Here is an 18,959-nt window from a genome sequence, read left to right on the forward strand (position 1 = left end):
CACTGATTTTAAGTTGCTTTCTGTATAAGCAGTGATATAATAACCTGCGAAGTGAACAGTGTGACTGTAGGATGAGTGAATGTAGGATGACAGATGGCGTGAGATGTAAGTGGGTCAAAGGTATGTGTGAATGTGCCAATCCCAAACTGTAGTTAGTCAAATTTCATTTTCCATCCAAATGGTCAAGTCTTGTGTAGACACAGCAATGGGCAAGTACATAGAACATTATTTACTTTGCAACATTTGATTTATTTTCAACAATAGCAAAGCCATCTCACAGAGACTACTTTGAATTACACAGAATGCAAATAAATATATATATATAGGACCATAGTAGAATTAAGGACATTAACAACTGATACAAAATTATTTACAACACTTTAAGTAGTGCAAAACCACACAAATACTGCCCTCCTTACTGAATTTCTTGCACTGAGTCCATATGAGGACAGTGGATGTGTGTCGCCCCCTGGTGGGGGATTATAAGAACTGACAGTACTGTATATGGCATGTTGACAAAAATCTTAGCAAAACATTACGGATGTGACTCTCCTCAATCAGGATGTAGCAAAAGTTAATGCATCTGCTGCACCTTGTCAAGAAGAGCTTTTGCAACAAGGGTGATGTTAAATCATCGAGATGTGGTGTGGATATGCATTGTTGGGTCATTTGAAAAGGGTCATAAGAACGGGAAAAAGAAAAAGCAAGCATTCTGAGAAGCTCAATACAGTTACTTCAATTAGTAAAGTCGAGTGAATCTCAATGAAAAGAAGTGTGTTCTTTCTCAAAGGCTCATTTGAGAAACCACCAAAGCCAAGATGTACATTATGTGTGAACCCCGTCATGAGCACTACACACAAAAATGACGAAGGAACAGACGAGAACCTAAAACCACGTGGCAGGTAGTGCCCACCACCCCTGAGTGAAAACTATTTTTTAAAAAAAGGTCTTAGCACCGTCAGATACCACAGAACGCCAGCTTTGCCATTTCTTCTCAATCCATACACGATGTCATGGACTGCGACAGGCACAACACGTTTTTTGTTTTGTTTTGTTTTTTTAAAGTGCGCTCGCTCGCTTGAGCTGTTCCTTTCACTCACATCTTTGTTTTTATATTTTCTTACACAATTTCTTCCCCAACGACACTGAGCTCCATTTAAAAACAGCACACACAAATATGAATTACATTTTTGCCATGCATAAGAATTTGTTGCATACTGAAATTTCTTTTTGGGACCACTTGTTTTGCTAATGAAAACTTGGACCTTACAGCAAGTGTGGTTGTAAATTCTCCTCTTCGGGTGATTAAGAGTGAGAATGCATATACAATATCAGTCAAGTGTCGGTTTTGCAGACACATGCATGAGCATTAGAAATAAATTATCGGTGCTACTTTAAATAACCTGAAAATTCTAGAAATGCCACTTGGTTCTCAAGAGGCCTGTCAAAGAGGAAAGCTTGTACTTCAACACAACATGGTCATTCTTTTCCTTGTAGACAGTATATCAACAGGCATCTGAACCAGTGAGATTTTATGTCTACTTCTGAAGACCAAGGTCATAGAAAAGCCGAACACAGAAACATATCGATGCCTCTGAGACGACCTCCTCGTGTCCTACTGTTTTAAATATTTGTGCATTGATGATGCATTTCATCCAGTGCAAACTGGAGAAAGAATAACCTCTGAGCATTGATCATTAAACACGTTTAAATCATATCAAAGTTGAGGAAGGTAACACTGCGACCATTGCTGGTTGGAGAAAGAGAGAAAGGAGAAGACCATCAGGAGAGTATCAAGCCTCCGCGGGGCTAATTAGAATTCGAGATTTCAGCTATCATCATTTCAACCCACAGCTGATTAGGAAGATAAGAGCCATTCCAAGAGAAGCACTCAAAAGGCTACTGAATTCAAACAGAGAGACAGATCTGTAGATGCTGCTGATAGGTGGAAGGGTAAATAAGAGATAGAAAATCAATTAAAAGTCACCTCCGTGCACTCATGCAATAGATGTGCACGGTGTGCATCTTTGGCTATGCATAGCACTATATCTCCTGTGTTGAGGTGCAATAACAAGCACTACAGCAGGCTAATGCTGACTGGAATAGCCCTGTTGAGACCGCATGCTCAGGGAGAAGAGAATGTACGACGGACAACGGGTAACGTAAGTTCACAGACGTGGAACAGTTTGTCAGGAAGGTGCCCGTCAACGTGGCTAGTGTGGCACCTTGCTAAACTAGAGCCGTTTGGCTTTGGCTTGAGTGACAGACACGCTGCAACCAGGCAGTGTGTGTATGCAATTTTGGCTCGGCTCTGTGTGACTGAGTCGTGGCATGTCCTTTTGTTTACTACACTGGGAGGAAGTATAGCCCTTCAAGTTAACAAGTTGTCTTTGAAATTGCACAGGTTGGCTGCTCTTCCTCGAGCCATCAGCACAGGCCAATGTTGGCAGCACAGTCTGAGTACATTTAAATTCTCTCGCTGGGTTCTGCTGGGAAGAGGCCGAAATAATCCTCCGGTCACGAGTCAACCAATCTCTCCCTCAGTCACTGAGTGTTATGTGTCTTGGTGGTACCTATGAAAAGAAAGAGAAAAGAACAGAGAGAAACAGTTGAGAGCAGCGTACCGACACTAAACGAAATACACATCTAATAATCCTCAGGTGTTTAGCCACTTGGCAGCAAAGCTGCACCTATTACAGGAATTCATTTCCCCTGCTTCCTAGTGAGAGAACACAGGCAATTATGCAACAGAATAAACACACGATTCAAAAGGAATATCAATTTAGAAATCAATTACATAACTATACTCTGCAAACACACCTCATGAGAACATTGCAACAGCAATATATACTTTTTTACAACATTCCTATTAAAATCAAATCTCTTAACCTGAGTTTAAACTGAATTGTTTCTGTGCATGTTTTACCCTGTGGCGCTGAATCAACAATAACAATAAAGAGAAAGAAATATCTTGTTCAGCAAGCCACTCAAGAGCATGTGTTAGGGTGATTGGCTGTACCTATGAAAACTACTTCCTGATGAGTTTCAATACATTCTTGAGGTGAACAGGACACATTTTTTTTATACCCTCGTGAAAATAATTGCACACATAGGGTCGAGTTTCCTGAACTTGTCTTTAATAGTACAGTGTAATTGTGACGCAGCACTGCTACACTGGGTAGATACAGTATGAACTGCCAACTCCAACAACCTGTTTGAGGTGTTAAAGATTATGTTCAGAGAAAGAAGGCCATGAAGATAAAAAAAAAAAGTCTGAAACCTAAAGAGAAAGACGTGTTACCCGCTCTGTAAAGTGAACTCAGGCAGTGCCCCTAGGGATGTCAGCTGTTCCTCCAGGGCCACGATACGCAAACCAATGTAGCCTGAAGACAGCAGCAGCAGCACAACCCTGCAACATACAAAGAATATGATGTCACATTTAACGCCTTTTATTAACTGTGACAAAGGTTAATGATATCAGTTTACAGCAGATATGTGAAGAACCAACAGCAGCTGAATACCTGATTACTTTTCTATCAATAAACTTGTATCAATAAACTGTACTGCCAATAAACACAACAGTTTTCAGCCATCTGGTTGGAGGCCTACTTATTGTTAACAGGTGGAAAAAAGGTCTCTAGCTTAATTTTATGGGGTTAAAATACAATTTTAAGAATGTGTTTGCATGCTTGTGTTTTCTATTATGGAATGAAACCCAACAAGATCACCTAGTTTGTTACAGCCACGACAGGTTTCTGAAATTCCTAAACCTTTACTTCAAGCAGCGTGACTTCGAGAGTGAGAAGCAGATTTAGATTAGCACACAGGAAGATAAGGCACTGGATTAAAGGAAGAAGGGAGGGAGAGGTGAGGGGAAAAAAGGGACCAGACTAGAAAACAGGGCAGCATGGTGGTGCAGTGGTTAGCACTGACGCCTCACAGCAAGAGGGTTCTAGGTTCGAACCCCGGTCTGGGCTCTTTTGTGAAGAGTTTGTGTCTGCGTGGGTTTTCTCCGGGTACTCCAGCTTCCTCCCACAATCCCAAAAACATGCCCATTAGGTTAACTGGTGTGAGAGTGTGCATGCGTGGTTGTCTGTCTTTGTGTGTCGGCCCTGCGATTGACTGGCGACCAGTCCAGGGTGTACCCCGCCTCCCGCCCGTAGGCTCCAGCTCCCCTGTGACCCTGACGGATCAAGCAGTATAGAACATGAATGACTAACTAGAAGAAGGAGGTGGTACTCACAAAATCAAGTAAATGAAGAGTAAAGTGTTGAGGGTGCTGGATTCTCTCTGAACCAGCAGGGACTTGGCCTTTTCTGTCACGTTCCAGACCCACGATCCTCCTGAACCAGGAAAAACAAATGCAAATGTAGTGTGAATATTACAGCTTCAAGTTTTCACTGATCTACAGATTACAGCGCCTGCAGAGAATGAGATGCACAATGAAGCTATGAGCAAACACAAGAATTATCTCAACATCAAGAGATTGTTTAAAAAGGAAATGGTCCGTTTCTCTGTGACTAAACAAGGTTTCGAAAACAGATGTCATCCAACTAACAAGTTCAAATTCTGTATTTCTTAAAAACGGTCAAACTGGAAATCAAGCACATGCCATTTTGTATCATAGCCCTTACACTGCCTTAAACGATGGTTAATTTGTTTACTCTACTAGGAACTTCTCTGATCAGTCAGAGCTTCAGGATTTAGATAGCAACTAATGTTAACTGGCAACCCCCTGTGTGTATTACCTGATGCAGACAGCTCCTCTGAAGATGAGCTATCACTCTGCTGCATGTGCAGGGTCCTGAAAGTGGAGCCGTTTCCACTTGGCACTGCCTCTGCACAACAAGAGAGATGGAGAAAAAGAATTCAGCGTGTTAGCCTGCTATTAGACTTTGGACTTTGCATGTCTGCTGCCTGGAACGGAACTGAGAACAGCAACAAGACAAAATGGTCAACTTTTTTTTTTTTTTAAAGTAACATTTCTCATTGCTCATTCTAGAGACGTGGCATTTATTACATTAACTGTTTTCTGCTAAACATGCAAATGTAATGTAAAGGATTGAGAATAAATCTCACCTCTGTGTGGTCTATGCTGAGGCTGGTCCTGTAAAGACTGAGACTGAGGGCCATCAAACTGGTCGAAGCTGTCGTCCAGACTGGACTGGCTGGAGTTCTAGTAAGAGACAAAGAAATATTATTACAATTCATATTCAGATTCATATCCAAAACTGTATTTATATGAGCTCAAATATCTATTTGATATATATAAATATTCCATTATGCATGTTATTTTACATTTCTCAAAATGAAAAAAAAGGTCTCTTACCACTAGTTTGCTCTTATCGAAGCTGTTCTCAGCTGAGGAGAAGACAGGGCTACTATTTGTGCTACCATCCTGTAAAAGAGAATTACTTAGATTACTTGTGTCCGAAATTACATTTTACCAAAGTTATTTTGTTAGTTCTGACTGTTTTGACTGTGTGCATGCTCTGAACACTGAAGTCAAATATAATAAATTGTTTGGAGCTGTGTAACAGGGTTTTAACATTAGGGTTTCTGCCCCCTTTCATTTGTAAAATTGTAAAATCCTCTTTATTTTCTGAAGTTGAGATTTTGTAATGAGAAATGTACAGTGTTGCAATACTTTCAGTCACAGGTAGCGATCTCAAACAATGTACTCTGCGCTTTGTAATTCAAGACAACTGTATCAACACATGCCATAAGCTTACAATCTGACTTTAATGTACAGTGTAAGTGTTAGAGTCATACAGTTTCCCCTACAGTTTTACCACATTATCATCAATTGCAGAACATTTGAATTTTCGAGGACGCTGAGCCACTCACCTCTAGCTGGGGACAGACTGAACGCAGCAGCTGATAACACGATTCTCTGTTCCGCAGTGACACAAACAGGAACTGAACAATGAGAGGGAATTGGCAAAAAAAAGGGAGAATATTAGATGTCCACTCTGCCAGCAAACTTATATATGCATAAAATAAACTCAGTCATCATTAGATTACACCTAAAGCAAAGTTTAGTGTGGCTGAGCAAAGTCTACATTTGATTTTGAACATCTTTACTTAACAAACAGACTGTGTGGCCTTCTCAGGTCTTATTTAATGGTTATGTGAGACCAGAGGTGAGAAACCTACCTTGTCCCCTTCTGTGGTGCGGATTGACAAGGCGTTGGGCACCAGCAAAGCTGTGTTCTGCTTCTTCACTATGTGAACGCAGGAAACTGGAATCACTACCTGTAAGAGCACAGAGCCGCACACACACACACAGAAATGGTCAGACTTAGAAACCAGTCAAATCAAACGTCAGGCCAAAAGGAATGAATGGCAAAAGGCTGAGCTGCTGTCTACCTTAGTGTCCTTGAGTAAGACAGAAGAGTAGAAACAGGCATGGGAGTCTGTGATGTACAGTCGACCATGATAGGGCACTTCCTTCTGCAGGGCGCAGATGTATGCTAGGAGAGGAGGGGAGCACAAAAACAAAACTTAGTTTTATATGGTCCATTTGTTCATTCATTAAGCCACTGATTCTCTCTTTCCTTTCCATTTACCTACCATGTATCAAGTCTTCGCTCTCGGGAATGTCTGGAAACAACTTGTGGAATGTCTTGTTGTGCTTTATGAAACTCTAAAAGGAAATTTAAAGAAAATAATAAAGATATTTGAAATAATGAGACGACAACAGTGGGCTGTCTTGGCTGAAGAGCAGCTTTCTGTAAATGTACTGGTCTAATTTAAGGCCACACACCCACTCTCCAAACAATGTTCACATTATGGTGCGCTTACAGTACCACACAGGTCTGCATTTCTACCTCACGTATAATACACCTCATGTATAATTATCTACTTTATTCAAACATTTAAATGAAAAGTCATGGTGGACTTACACTTTGTGTGCTTGTGCCTTCCGTCTTCTCAAAGCCTCTGTTGTCAACATCAAATGTCTGCGACCTGCAGAGACAAATGGCACAGCTGTCAGTTTATAAAGAAGTGTTAGGTTTCATGGTTTCAGCAGGCTTCTGTTCCTGTGAAGTGATACATGATTTCACACGTCGGTGCAGCAGAGGAGATGCATGTTCATCATTTTCATGGCGGAAAATTCTCCACCTTTCCACCGAAAAAAAAAAAAAATCCCTATATAAAATCCCTGGGTAAAAAAAATGGATGATTGTCAGTAACATGAGAAAACATCTGAATGTTGTAAAGACAACAGGAAATGGAAATGTTTTGCTAAACATATCAGTCAGCGGTCTGTGGACAGAAACTGAGTTGTGTGACATTTGTGTTTATGTTGACACCAAAAGGGACTTTTGGAACATACATGTAGATGCATGCAGGGTAATCACACTGACCCGTGAGAAGCAATAGAGATGAAGATTGCTGTTCAAACCAACTGATAACACATACTGAATCACTGGATCATGTGAGAAAGCAGTCAGCCTACAACGGCTGTGTGGTCATGTGTGTGTCACGACTGAGCAGCAGATGAGAGTCGGATCAGGTCTTGTGATGCATGTTAAGAATAGCTTCAGAATAAGAGTCTCCGCTGCATCAGACGTGTGATTTTACACATTTTGAGGTGATTCAAATGAATTTCAATAACTGAAGTGTGAATGTAAGGCCATGTCTTCGCCTATGAGTATACAGGCAAGTGTTATAGAGAAGTGGTTCTTCATGATGGTGCAAAATTTTGACACTTCTGTGTGTAAGTACTGCATTTAACAATATTTAAGACTCTGATGGCTTTATTTTTGATCATTTTATACACACTGAGTTTTTGCCCCCAAGTCCTTCAAAGATCTGATAATATTTTGTGTAATTCTCACTCTTTTCCCATTGGTCCTACCTGATGGCTACTTGTCTGGTGAGGGTTTTGTGCTGTTGCTGGATCTCAATCTGGGCCGTGTCAAGGCTCAAGGCTTTCCTGGTCTCCACCTTCTTGATGCTGCCATTGCTTAAGCTGCTCCTGCTTTTCTTCACTTTGGCTGGCAGCCCGCCACCACTGGTCTCCACTGGGTAGTTGCTGAACATGGGAAAAAAAAACAAACAAACAAACAAAGCACAGATTTAGCAATATGAAAAATATTTTTCTTATTGTAGATTCCCTTTGATTTGCTTAAGCAGTGAACAAGGAGTGGAATTTTTCTTGGGAAAGTTACAGCAAGGGCATGACGTAACAAAGCGTGATTACTTGCAGTTTCACCACTATGTGAATATGAGAAGTACAAAGAGTCACAAGCAGAACACCTGAAGACACAATGAAACTCTTCATCTCTGTGGAAGCATACACCTTTTTCAAAATCACAAAGTTTTATTGATGTATGTTGCATCACAGCTCTGACTGTGGCTGTATGATTACAGCTCCAGGCTGCTTTACAAGCTTATTGCTCTAAAACTGACAACCCTTTAGAAATATGCCATTTCAATAAAGTGGAAAAAACTAAACAAACAAAAAAACAGTCCCATAAAAGGAAGGTTGCAGGATTTACTACTGGCAATGTGCTCTTTAAAGGCCATGGACCGTCCTTGACCAGGGACAAACAAGCCACAAATTCACTGAAAGACTACAGAGTCAGCTGAATTCTACTGACACACATCTAAACCTGTAAATTTTGTTAACAATGACGATGCAAGACACAAAACATGAGAGAAAACAAGACAAGCTCACTGCTCGAGTAAAACCTCCATCTCAAGTAAAAAGAAAAAAAAAAAAAAACAAAACAAACAGTGACTTAAAACTATTAAAAGACAACAACAAAGACCACCTTACCTGGCAAACTTAAATCGCTTGGATGAACGAAAACTCATATACCTACTGACAGTAGGCATTTCCTTTTCTTGGAGGGGAGGAAAAAAAAAAACAAATACTACTTCGTTCTTTTCTCTATGAGCTATGCAAACCAGCTTCACGCCATTGAAGCTGAAAAGTTAAAAGGATTAAAAAACACCCAGATAATACAACACTTTTAAAAAGATTCAGTATTTTAAATGTGTGGTCCAAGATGAGCTTTAGTCCGAGTTAAGTCAAGGTCCTTCAGAACATCCTGCCAGAAAAATCTGTTGCTGTGTTGCTGTATGAATGTGCTGGCGAAGAGGAAGCTATACTTTGTGTTGAGAATGGTGTGACACTCCGTAGTGGATGACGTCAAACTCAACCACTCCCCCAGAGGCAAACACGCATGAAAAGGACCAACGTACATCCAATCTCTCTCTCTCTCACACACACACACACACACACACACACACACACACACACACACACACACACACACACACACACACACAGAGGCAAACAGAGCCAGCAGAGCACAATACAAGCACAGGCATGTTTAAGAAAACAAGGTCCATCTTATAAAAATCTGCTAAAACATTATCCAATGTCAAAATGCTGTCTTGTTGGGATTTGTCCTGGTAGAGCAAAGAAGAATGAGAGACTTCAACACTGTGTGTTGAGTGCGAAAGTAAGTCTGAGGTGCTCAAACTGGCCCATCTAGCCTGCTCTAGGAGTGGTGCACTATCCGTGTCTCCCTTCAGGCAATGAATCTCACAGAGGAAATTAAAAAAACAAACAAAAAAAAAAACACACAACCATGAAAGTCTTCCTTAAATGCATGCAGTATGTTAAGAACTTCTATATAAAGTCAGACATTTGAAAAAAGTGACACAGATTAGGATTTTAAAATAAATATTCTTTACAATACTGAGGGTGTTGCACTGCTTAAGTCCTGAATAAAAATGATTTTGTAAAAATAATCATATTTATTTAATTTTTCAGAATGGTTTCTTGATAAAGAAATATGTGCTACTTTCTTTTACCCTGTTGGTGATCCCTGTCTCATAACTGAAAAAAATCTTTACTTCATCACCTGAGTAATTAGGGTAAAGGTCAGACAGGAAAAGAAAAACATGAAAGAAGCTTCAGCTCTGCGCTTAACCTGCTATTAGTCTTGAATCACTATGAAATATAACCAGCAACGCTTAATCTCATTTCTGTACAAAAAGATCTTCACCATTCAAGAGATGGTTGCCTGTTTGTGTAGAGGGATCTATTTACATTCTTAAATGTCATTAAATCCTATTTTTTATGTTCAGTCATTAACCATGCCTACCACAAACACAAGGTGGTAGGTTAACTGCAGCTGTAGCTTGTAATTTTCTCTGCTCCAGAAACCTGACCAGGTAACAGACACTTACAAAGATGTTCTTTACTTCTAAAATATAAATATTTATAATTAGCATGAGCAGCTAGTGAACTAGGCAGCCAGTGACTGTAGCTGGTGTTCAGAGCAAGGCAACATACAGCTAGGTGTGTTCATATATGCTCACCTGACCTATTTCCAGAAAGCGGGGAGGGGGGGCTAACGCAACAGGGCAATATAGGCAGCATTCAAAGGCTATGAACTGACTAAATGACTCAACAACTTCCTGCTTCATTCGGGACTAACCGTAACCATTAACAAGGTAACATTAAAGCTGCTTCCTGTAACACTCAGAAAGCCACCAGCAGTCCTCAGCTGTTTCAATAAGATGTGCTCTGTATTTACAAAATCACCTTCCAAAAAAACAAAACCTCAGGTCATGAGGTTGCAAATTTCCCGCCGATGCTGTAAGTTTCAAAATTGTACTTGGTGCTCAAGTCCCTGTATTACACTGTTAACAGATGACCCCAACAGGAAAATGATCTGGACCCTCATTAACATCACATTTCTACAGGTTATGTCACCACACAAAGACAGTCCGCCAGTCAAAGTGACACCAAATTGCGTGTATGATGCTTGCTGCAGAGGTTCCAAGAATATGTATATCTAGCAGTGAAACACTCATGTTTGTGTGAGAAGTATAATTCATTCAAGATTATCAAGTCTGTCTCAACCATGGAAAATGAGTCAGCCTAACAGCCTATAAAAATGTTCAAGGCCAAAGCCCTGACATGTGGACAAGTGTGCAACAGTAACCAGAGTCAACAAGTCAATATGGAAAAAAAAAACTTTTAATGAGATGAGCTCTGTACTGCATAAACGCGGTGTTTCTTAATGGATGCTTTTCAAATTTACAAATCAGGAGGCAGCTAACTTGTACTGTATAATGGTCAGACGAAGGCCATGATCTCTGACCTACTTCCTTATTGGACTACTATGTCATAGAGCCTGACAAAAATCAATGTTGGGCTTCGTTTTACCACCATGTCTGACACTGCATAATAAGCATAGGCATATCAAATTCTCTGCAGCAACTGGAATAAAATGGATGCAAAACTCACATGGACATGTTCTGTAAAACTGAGATTACTGACAAACACATTACAGTTTCACCTATTTCCTTATCGGCATTTGTTCTAGCATTATCTCAGGGCAGCAGACAAATCATTTCATCACAGTCTCAATGTTTCCCTGGATTTACCGAGGATGTATTGAAAAAACACAAATCACTTCAACTTTTTCAGGTAAATAGGTTGTTGATCATGAAAAACAACTTATTTGAAGAACAGATATGAGGCTGGTGGCCACATAATAGAAGTATGACAAAAGTTTTACAAACTAAATGTTCTTTCCCACTGGTTGGGGAAAATCTTTTTAAATAATGAGAAAACTTAGACAAACAATTAGCCACTATTTCCCCAGTATCAGTCAAGTCAGCCCTGCCTTATCTGAGGTAGTTCAAGAAGAGAGAGACCAGATGAGAAACTGGACGCATTTGCTCAGCTCACCTTCTCATATCCTCAGAGTGATGACAATCAGCCACAGCACCATGTTGGTTCAACAAGCTCTTCCCCCTCTCCATGACCAACAAAATTTTCCCTTCTTGTCTTCCACAATCTCTGACGGCCTGCAGCCACCAGCGGTCGAGGCAGCTGAATGACAGCGTATGGCAGCAAAAGCACCTTTTGCACTTAGACCCTGAGCACACAGCCAAATCAAAAGGGTGTAAAGGTCTGTTTTACTGCAAAGTTTTAAAGCCCCAAAGAGCTCAACGTAAAGATGGAGACAGAGGCAGAAATACACAGCAGGAAAGGGAACGAGAAAGAGCAGAGTGAAAGGAGCAAAGAAAAGATCCCACAATACCCTCCCAAGCTTTGTGCTCTTTGAAGCAGTCTGACAATGTGTTGTCGTAGCAACAGTTAACAGTGAAAAGTAGATGGTGGAAATGTGGGGGGTGGAAATGTGGGGGTGAGAGAACCATTACCAGGCCATTCTCAGTTTAGAAGGCCTAACAACAACATTCAATAGCCTGTTCTCAATAACAACATGGAGATTGGCTTTAAAAGCAGTGAGAGTAATGTGAATGACAATAGTTAGCTTGGTCTTTGTCGAGGATGTAAATGGAGCCATCACAAAAAACAGCACTTTTGTGTTTGATTGGAGAGAAAAAAAACAAGACGCTATTTCTATACGTATAACACAACCATCCAGGAAACTGAATCACACAGAGTCTGCAACTGAAAAACTGCACTTGTGATATCAGTCCTAATTTAGCCACCATATATCACTCCGTACTTTTTCTATCTACCAACTGCCATGTTTTCACTATAAACCTCGTGGCGTTGGGCTCCAGGACGAACACTATGGGATGGCTGTGTTATAAATAGGTTTTGCCATAATCAAAAGTTTGATCCTTGCTACAGCCATGTGGTCTCTCAGCATCCTTAAGCCTGACAGCAGTATTAATACGTCACATCTGTGCACCAATGCAAAATGTCAATGTTGGACTGCAGGCTATCCATTGATGTCAAAGGTTCAACACAGACACTGCTTTATTCTTTAACCCTGCTACTCCTGATTGCCCACGGTTACTTCCTAAATCCTGATTAATTTCATAACAAACCACTTTATCCCACTCATATTCAAGTAGGAAACTTCATAGTTAGGTTACTTTTTGGCTTAGTCAAGTGAACAAAAGGGATTCCTTATTCATTCACCTTACACAAGTTTTTCCATGAGCAACTGTAAACGTGTGTTTGTCACTTTGTTTTATCTACAGATAAGACTTGCACAATGCTTGTGAGGAGGTGCAAGGTCACTTCTCACGATAGCCATGTTCATCTTTGATCCAGAAGGATCAGAGTACACTCATACATAAAATACTGCTCCTATCACCAAACTGAACTTCGCTGCTTAAGTATTAACATACAAAAAATGTTACTGACAGTTTGATGGAATATTTTTGTAGTTCTAACAATAAATAGAGTTGTTGCCTCTTGTACATTGGGGTGACAGTGTAAAAGTTACTGAATTTCACAGATTATAATGCAAGTGTACAGGGCAGACACAGGTCCTTCTATGGTATGTAACAGAGCAGAGATGCATCTTCCTATTCATTTTATGAAGATACTTTTACATTAATAATAATTTAAAACAAAAACAAAAACATAAGGTTAAACATTAAATCTACATTGGCTTTATAACAGATGACTGAATGTTTAAATTCACTGGAAACCAGCTTTGACCGAAGTGGGGTCTCATTTCTCCCACACAGGACATTCCAGTTGGCAAAAGAAGTCCTGAGGGTATAGTGTTATGATGCTTTCATTTGTCCCGAGATGAGAGAAATGATCCCAGAAGTCCTGCTGCAGACGTCAGACATACAACAACATGAGCCTCGGGTTCACATGTGAGCCGACAAAACCTTTACATCCATGAAATCTCTCGGAGATCAGCTGAGAACCAGCAGAACCAGATAGTGGGAGAGCACCATCTTCTGGAGAGCTATGGATCATTTTTGTCATGTGAACTGCTGATTCCCCATCATCCAATCAAAAACAGTTCATTCCAAGCAAGTCAACAGATTGCTTCAGCTGTGCTTTGCCAAATGGGACAGTTAAAATACTAAAGCTTACTAACTAAACCAGACCATTGACTTCAAAAGCAACCACATCTGAGAGTCCAAATGTGTGACAGTGTAGTTTTACAGTGTGCCACAACAACCAGAACTCATTTCACTGTTCAGCACGGTTTACATTTTGGTCTACTGTGTGATAACGGAGTCTGATTCTTAAACAGAAACAAAAAAATGTCAAAAAGAGAAAATTAAAGACAACCCAAAGTATTATTCTGGATTGGACTGAAAGGGATTATGTGCGCATTTATGTGTGCGTGTGAGTTTCAATAGAGCAGTCAGCATGGGCTGGGAAAAGATCCAGTGGTCAGGGCAAAATAACATGCAGTCTGTGGCGCCCTGCCAGGGCTCAGTCTACAGAAAAACTGTGTGTGTGTCTGTGTGCTCCAAGGGGAACAGAGAGTGTGTCTGTGTGGATGTGTAACAAAATAACTGTGTGTGTGTGTGTTTGAGTGGGAAGTCATGCGGCCCTGTGCAAGCAGCATCTCCCTTCACTTCCTCTGTGCTAACTGGGCTCGGAGACAGAGAGGGTCTTTCTCTGAGGCGACTCAGAGTACTCTCAGCGACCAGGCATGTGAGCAACGGGAATGGCGTGATGTGGCGGAAAACCCCACCTGACTTTAAAATCATTAAAAGTGAAAGTAGGACACTCTACTGTATACAAACAGGACTCACATTTTCTACACTAACATTTTTGTTGATCTCAGCTTCTTAGAACAGCGGGTTGTCTTGATGAAAAGTCCTATCCAAAACTATTGCACAAGTCGAAGCCATTTCAAGCCTAAAATGAATTCACTTGTACCAGATTTTCTAGAATAACAGAGCAGGAGGGTTCATCTATGTATCATGTAGAGCAAAGTGTATTAAGATGTCCACAGCAGGTGATTTCACTTATTAGTAACTGCCCGAAATACTCCCTGACCATGAATATTCTTCTGAGGACATATGTACATAATTTGCTTGTCAATTCAATTAATGGAGTCATTCAGACAGAACAGGACTGGATAAATGAGGTTTTGCTGTTTCTCTCTCACAGTGTATTAACACTGAGTTTTTATTGAGCTAGAAAAGTATTTTTTTTAAAAATCCATCGCATTTCTCCTGTGAAAAAAAATTGGCAAATGCATTATATGGATTACAGAAATTAAGTGTACTGCTGTGGTAGAGGAAAAACTCTCCTGAGGATGAAAACTTTTTCTGAAAGGAGGGGCCTGCAATTATCTGTTGTTGGTACTTTTTCCTAAAGATACTCCAACCTCATACGATCTAAAATTCACACAGTGAAGCCAAGGAAGTGTTCCCAACTTTTCCAGGGAATAGATTTATCTCAAACTCAAGATTACTGTGAAAAAGCTGACTGGCCAAGTCTTTTATGGCCTACCAAGCAACATTCTGTCAGCAAGGCATCATACCAAACATCCAGCTGTTTAAAGCTGACCAGAACCCTAACAAGCTTTAACTCACGCTTTTAGATACGCTTCCATAAAGCCTCATGCATCTGAAATTGGACTGACCTAGGGCAACTACTTAAAGTGGAATTCATCAACCTACTGTGAGTACCAAAAGGTGAAACAGCTAAGAAGAATATAGCCTTTTTTTCTTGGCTCTGTGACAAGGGCAGAGGAATGGTCATTAGCACTAGCCCGACAGAGGCAACGGATAAGTTCAACCGTGACCAGCTGGTTAGTGTGCAACTATTCATTTAGCAATAAACAGTCCTGCAGATGTGGTTTTCATCCTCTAACTTGAGCTTTCCCTCAGCGCCTGCAGCACATCTCATAATTTAGACCTACATGGTCTACACTGCCCACAGCAGCAAGGAAGCTCTGCCCTGGGAGCATCATCCTGGAGCCAACAGGGCGCCTGCAAAGCTGCCCCACCCAACCTATTCCAGGCTCTTCCATCTCAGCAAGCTTTGCAGCTATACCAGGTTCTTTTCTATTTAAACGAGGCAATTCGTATTTTTCCTGTGAGCCTTGCAAACCTGTATGCAAAGCAAATTACAAGTAGCTAGCAGATAAGTGTTCTGTAATGTGGAAAAAATTATGTGGAGTACTCATTAACTACCTTCAGCTACTCTGTTACTCTGAAACATGCTTATTTAATTTAATTGCCATTTTTTGATTTCATTACTTAAAAAGAGACAGACTAAAAATTAAAGGGGATGAAATGACTTTGGCTGGATGTTGCATTTATATGGTCAAAGCTATAGCTGAGCTGCTGAGGCCCGACACTGCCACAACACAGTGTCGGTCTGTGTGTATATATGTGTTGTGGAAACAGATAATCACCCCACATACCATACTCCAGACACACCACAACTATGCTGATAACCAGCAGGTTATGTCTGATTAGCAGGGCCCTTGTACTCTTGTAATTGCTATCTATGGGGAGGAAAGTGAAAGGCAAAGCTCAGAGGAAGGGGAGTACTAACAGTGAGATACAGGAAGCATTTATATAACACCGTGTACCACCTGTGGTCAACTCACAGACAGGAGCTAAAAATAGGTTCTCTGAGAAAACATAAACTTGCTGGCCCCCAAGTATGACAAGTTCTTCTGCGTGCGCTTCCCTGGGGGTAGAGGGGATCACAATATATGTGTGCATGTTCACACAGTGCAAGAGAATGTTACTGTGTATAAATGCATGTCTGCCAGGCTGGTTGTTTCTAGATTTCACGATCATCCATGATCGTGACGGAAGAACAAATAGTGATGCCAAACCGACCCACATGAAGTCATAATTCCGAGACAGGAGGCAAAGGCAAGGGCAAGATCGAGAAGAATCTCGTTTTATTTTCTGCCACTCTTTCTCATGTAATGCTATTTATTTACGCTGCCTGGAATGGATTAGCCTGCAACTAGACACAAACAACACACACAACACAACACTCTGTAGAGCTAATGTGGGTGAATCATTATCTTCTTGGAAATGAGATCAATGATAAAGGAAACAAGAGATTACAAATAAAACCTCCTGTCCTGTGTTTGTACGAACACTTCCCAAAACGCCTTAACATTAAAGATGAAGATATACTGACTTGACAATCCTTATCCATGAAAATATTCCTCAGATATAGGCCATGCTTTTGTTAACAAGCAATTACATTTTACCTATGAAAACCATTTTCCCTAGGGTTATCCAAGTCTGTCAATTCATCAAGTGCTTAGATCACCAAAAGCTCTATGAACACCAAAGATAATGATATAATGTTACGTTACTAATAGATGTGCTAATGACCAGTAATGTCGCAAAGATTCTCCCAGTAGGCAGTGTTAAGAACAGTCGGGTGTACTTTAACACAGAGGCCCACAAACACTGTTTAACTGTTTAATTTCGGTGTCAACGAGTGTAACTGATTTTGTCAATGTAACGTCGCTTAACGTTAGCTAATGCTAACGTTAATTTAAATGCCAACGTCTTCACCCAGGCGGATGGCTAGCTTGCTAGCATGAGAGCAATATTCTCATCGTCCGTACGTTTCGGTAAAACTCAATTAGTAAGAAAAGATGTTTCCCGGTTCTGGATTAAACAGTACAATACTATGAGATAATATAATCGAGTCATATCGGACAGGCTGTTGTCAGCAAAGAAATGATAACCGTTAGCTTTCACCCTGTTGATGATGCTCGCCGGCAGATAGCGGTTCCAGCTAGCCACATTCATTTCGCTCACCTCTCTTTCATGAAGTGCTTGATTCTGACAATGGCCTTCTCGTCGATCTTCCTGAGGAAGGTTTTCAATCTCTCTCTCTTGTTTTCAAGCATTCTTCCCTCAGCCAGTGGTGGTCGGTTCGTGTAGAAACGACGCTCCACGCCAAACTCCACCGTTCGTGTTTTGGCTTCTGCTTTTTTTTCCTCCTTACTTCATCTACGGCTGATTAAGATAATGAGCTTAAATCGGACCAAGTCAACCGGCCAATCAGCGTTGAAGACGACCTCGGAAAAAACGGTCATGTCAGACGGATCCTCCAATCAGGACGGGGTAGTTGGCCTGCACCGACCGCCCATTACCTAATATGGTAGTCGATCCGTCAGTTTCTGAGAGCTGTGTAAGATAGGGCCTGTGTTGTTAAAGTACTAGAGTGGACCCTATAATAATGATTTACGTGTGATTTTAACATTTCACATGTGAACAACATGGGGAATACATATGCTGGTTGAACGGTAGTGTTTCATGTGTCACATCACTCAATTCTTAATCTAACAAAGAATATAGCTGTTCACCATACCAGGGTGGGGCAGTAGCTAGTACAGTTTTACACACTGCTTTACATCCACAATCAGAAAGCAGAACATTACTGCCCAAGGGTTAATCTAACAGCAAAACAAAATAGTACACTACATTCAGGCTTTTAAACCATAATAAATAATGATACTCTTTTAATAGGAGCAGTTGCAGAACAAATACTGAGTATTTTGGCTTGATGAACTGAAAAAGATGGCAGCACCCCTCATGTCACTGGAGAAAAAGGCAACAACTGCAGCAGCAAATGGCACACGATTACTGTACAGTCAGCAGACCAAGGCCATAAGGGCAAAGTTTAAACTGTCATTGAAGTCACACTGTAGTCACACTGGATGATTTGTGTGTTACTTGTGACTACCTTATGTATTTTTAAAAAATGGAATAAACTCCAGAGGAGTGATATATTCAGACAGTCTTTTTATGTTAAAAGATCAGTTTGAGCTACCGGTTAAAGCAATTAATTGAAGTGTCCTTAAGCAAGCAAGTTGTGTTCATGTATACTGTATCTCACCCTGAACCTTGACCTCAATGTGAGCAACCCCTCTCGTCCCCTATAAAAAGTGAAAATACATAACAAGGATAATGTGCTTCAGATTTTTATGGCTGAAATTCATTTGAGGATTTACAGGTTTCTCTATTGGCTGAATTAAAATTCTAAAACCAGATGTCATGTTGGTACATCACATCATGACAAATTGGTGAGTAACCATTTAAACGCAGTCCCCTCTGATTTCAATGCACCTTTCAGTTGTACTGAAATTCAGTGTTTTGTCTCTCTAAGACCTTGAACACTTTTAAAAAAGAAAACCAATCATTAGCAGCAAGTTAGAGAAATGCGCACAAATCTCAGCATTGAAAGC

The 18,959-nt window shown here is 40.6% G+C and overlaps 1 protein-coding gene across 3 annotated transcripts; it reads right to left on the reverse strand.

Annotated features, from left to right (window-relative positions):
• Positions 1-975: 975 nt before the first annotated feature.
• Positions 976-17,710, reverse strand: si:zfos-943e10.1 (GRAM domain-containing protein 2B). 3 transcript variants are annotated; one of them, XM_041040743.1, is made up of 13 exons: positions 17,527-17,710; positions 7,865-8,041; positions 6,906-6,969; positions 6,574-6,646; positions 6,370-6,473; positions 6,157-6,255; positions 5,848-5,919; positions 5,330-5,398; positions 5,080-5,176; positions 4,749-4,838; positions 4,244-4,343; positions 3,302-3,409; positions 976-2,573 (listed from the first exon to the last, which is right to left on the reverse strand). In XM_041040743.1, the coding sequence occupies exons 1-13, from the start codon at positions 17,616-17,618 to the stop codon at positions 2,555-2,557; spliced, it is 1,164 nt and encodes a 387-aa protein (XP_040896677.1). In that variant the 5' UTR covers positions 17,619-17,710; the 3' UTR covers positions 976-2,554. The 3 variants fall into 3 exon arrangements, with proteins under 3 accessions (XP_040896677.1, XP_040896678.1, XP_040896679.1); XM_041040744.1 differs by lacking the exon at positions 17,527-17,710 and adding an exon at positions 11,726-11,849; XM_041040745.1 differs by lacking the exon at positions 17,527-17,710 and adding an exon at positions 8,789-9,113.
• Positions 17,711-18,959: the final 1,249 nt, after the last annotated feature.

Source organism: Toxotes jaculatrix, chromosome 6 (assembly GCF_017976425.1).
Source record: "Toxotes jaculatrix isolate fToxJac2 chromosome 6, fToxJac2.pri, whole genome shotgun sequence".
NCBI classification, from domain to species: domain Eukaryota; kingdom Metazoa; phylum Chordata; class Actinopteri; family Toxotidae; genus Toxotes; species Toxotes jaculatrix.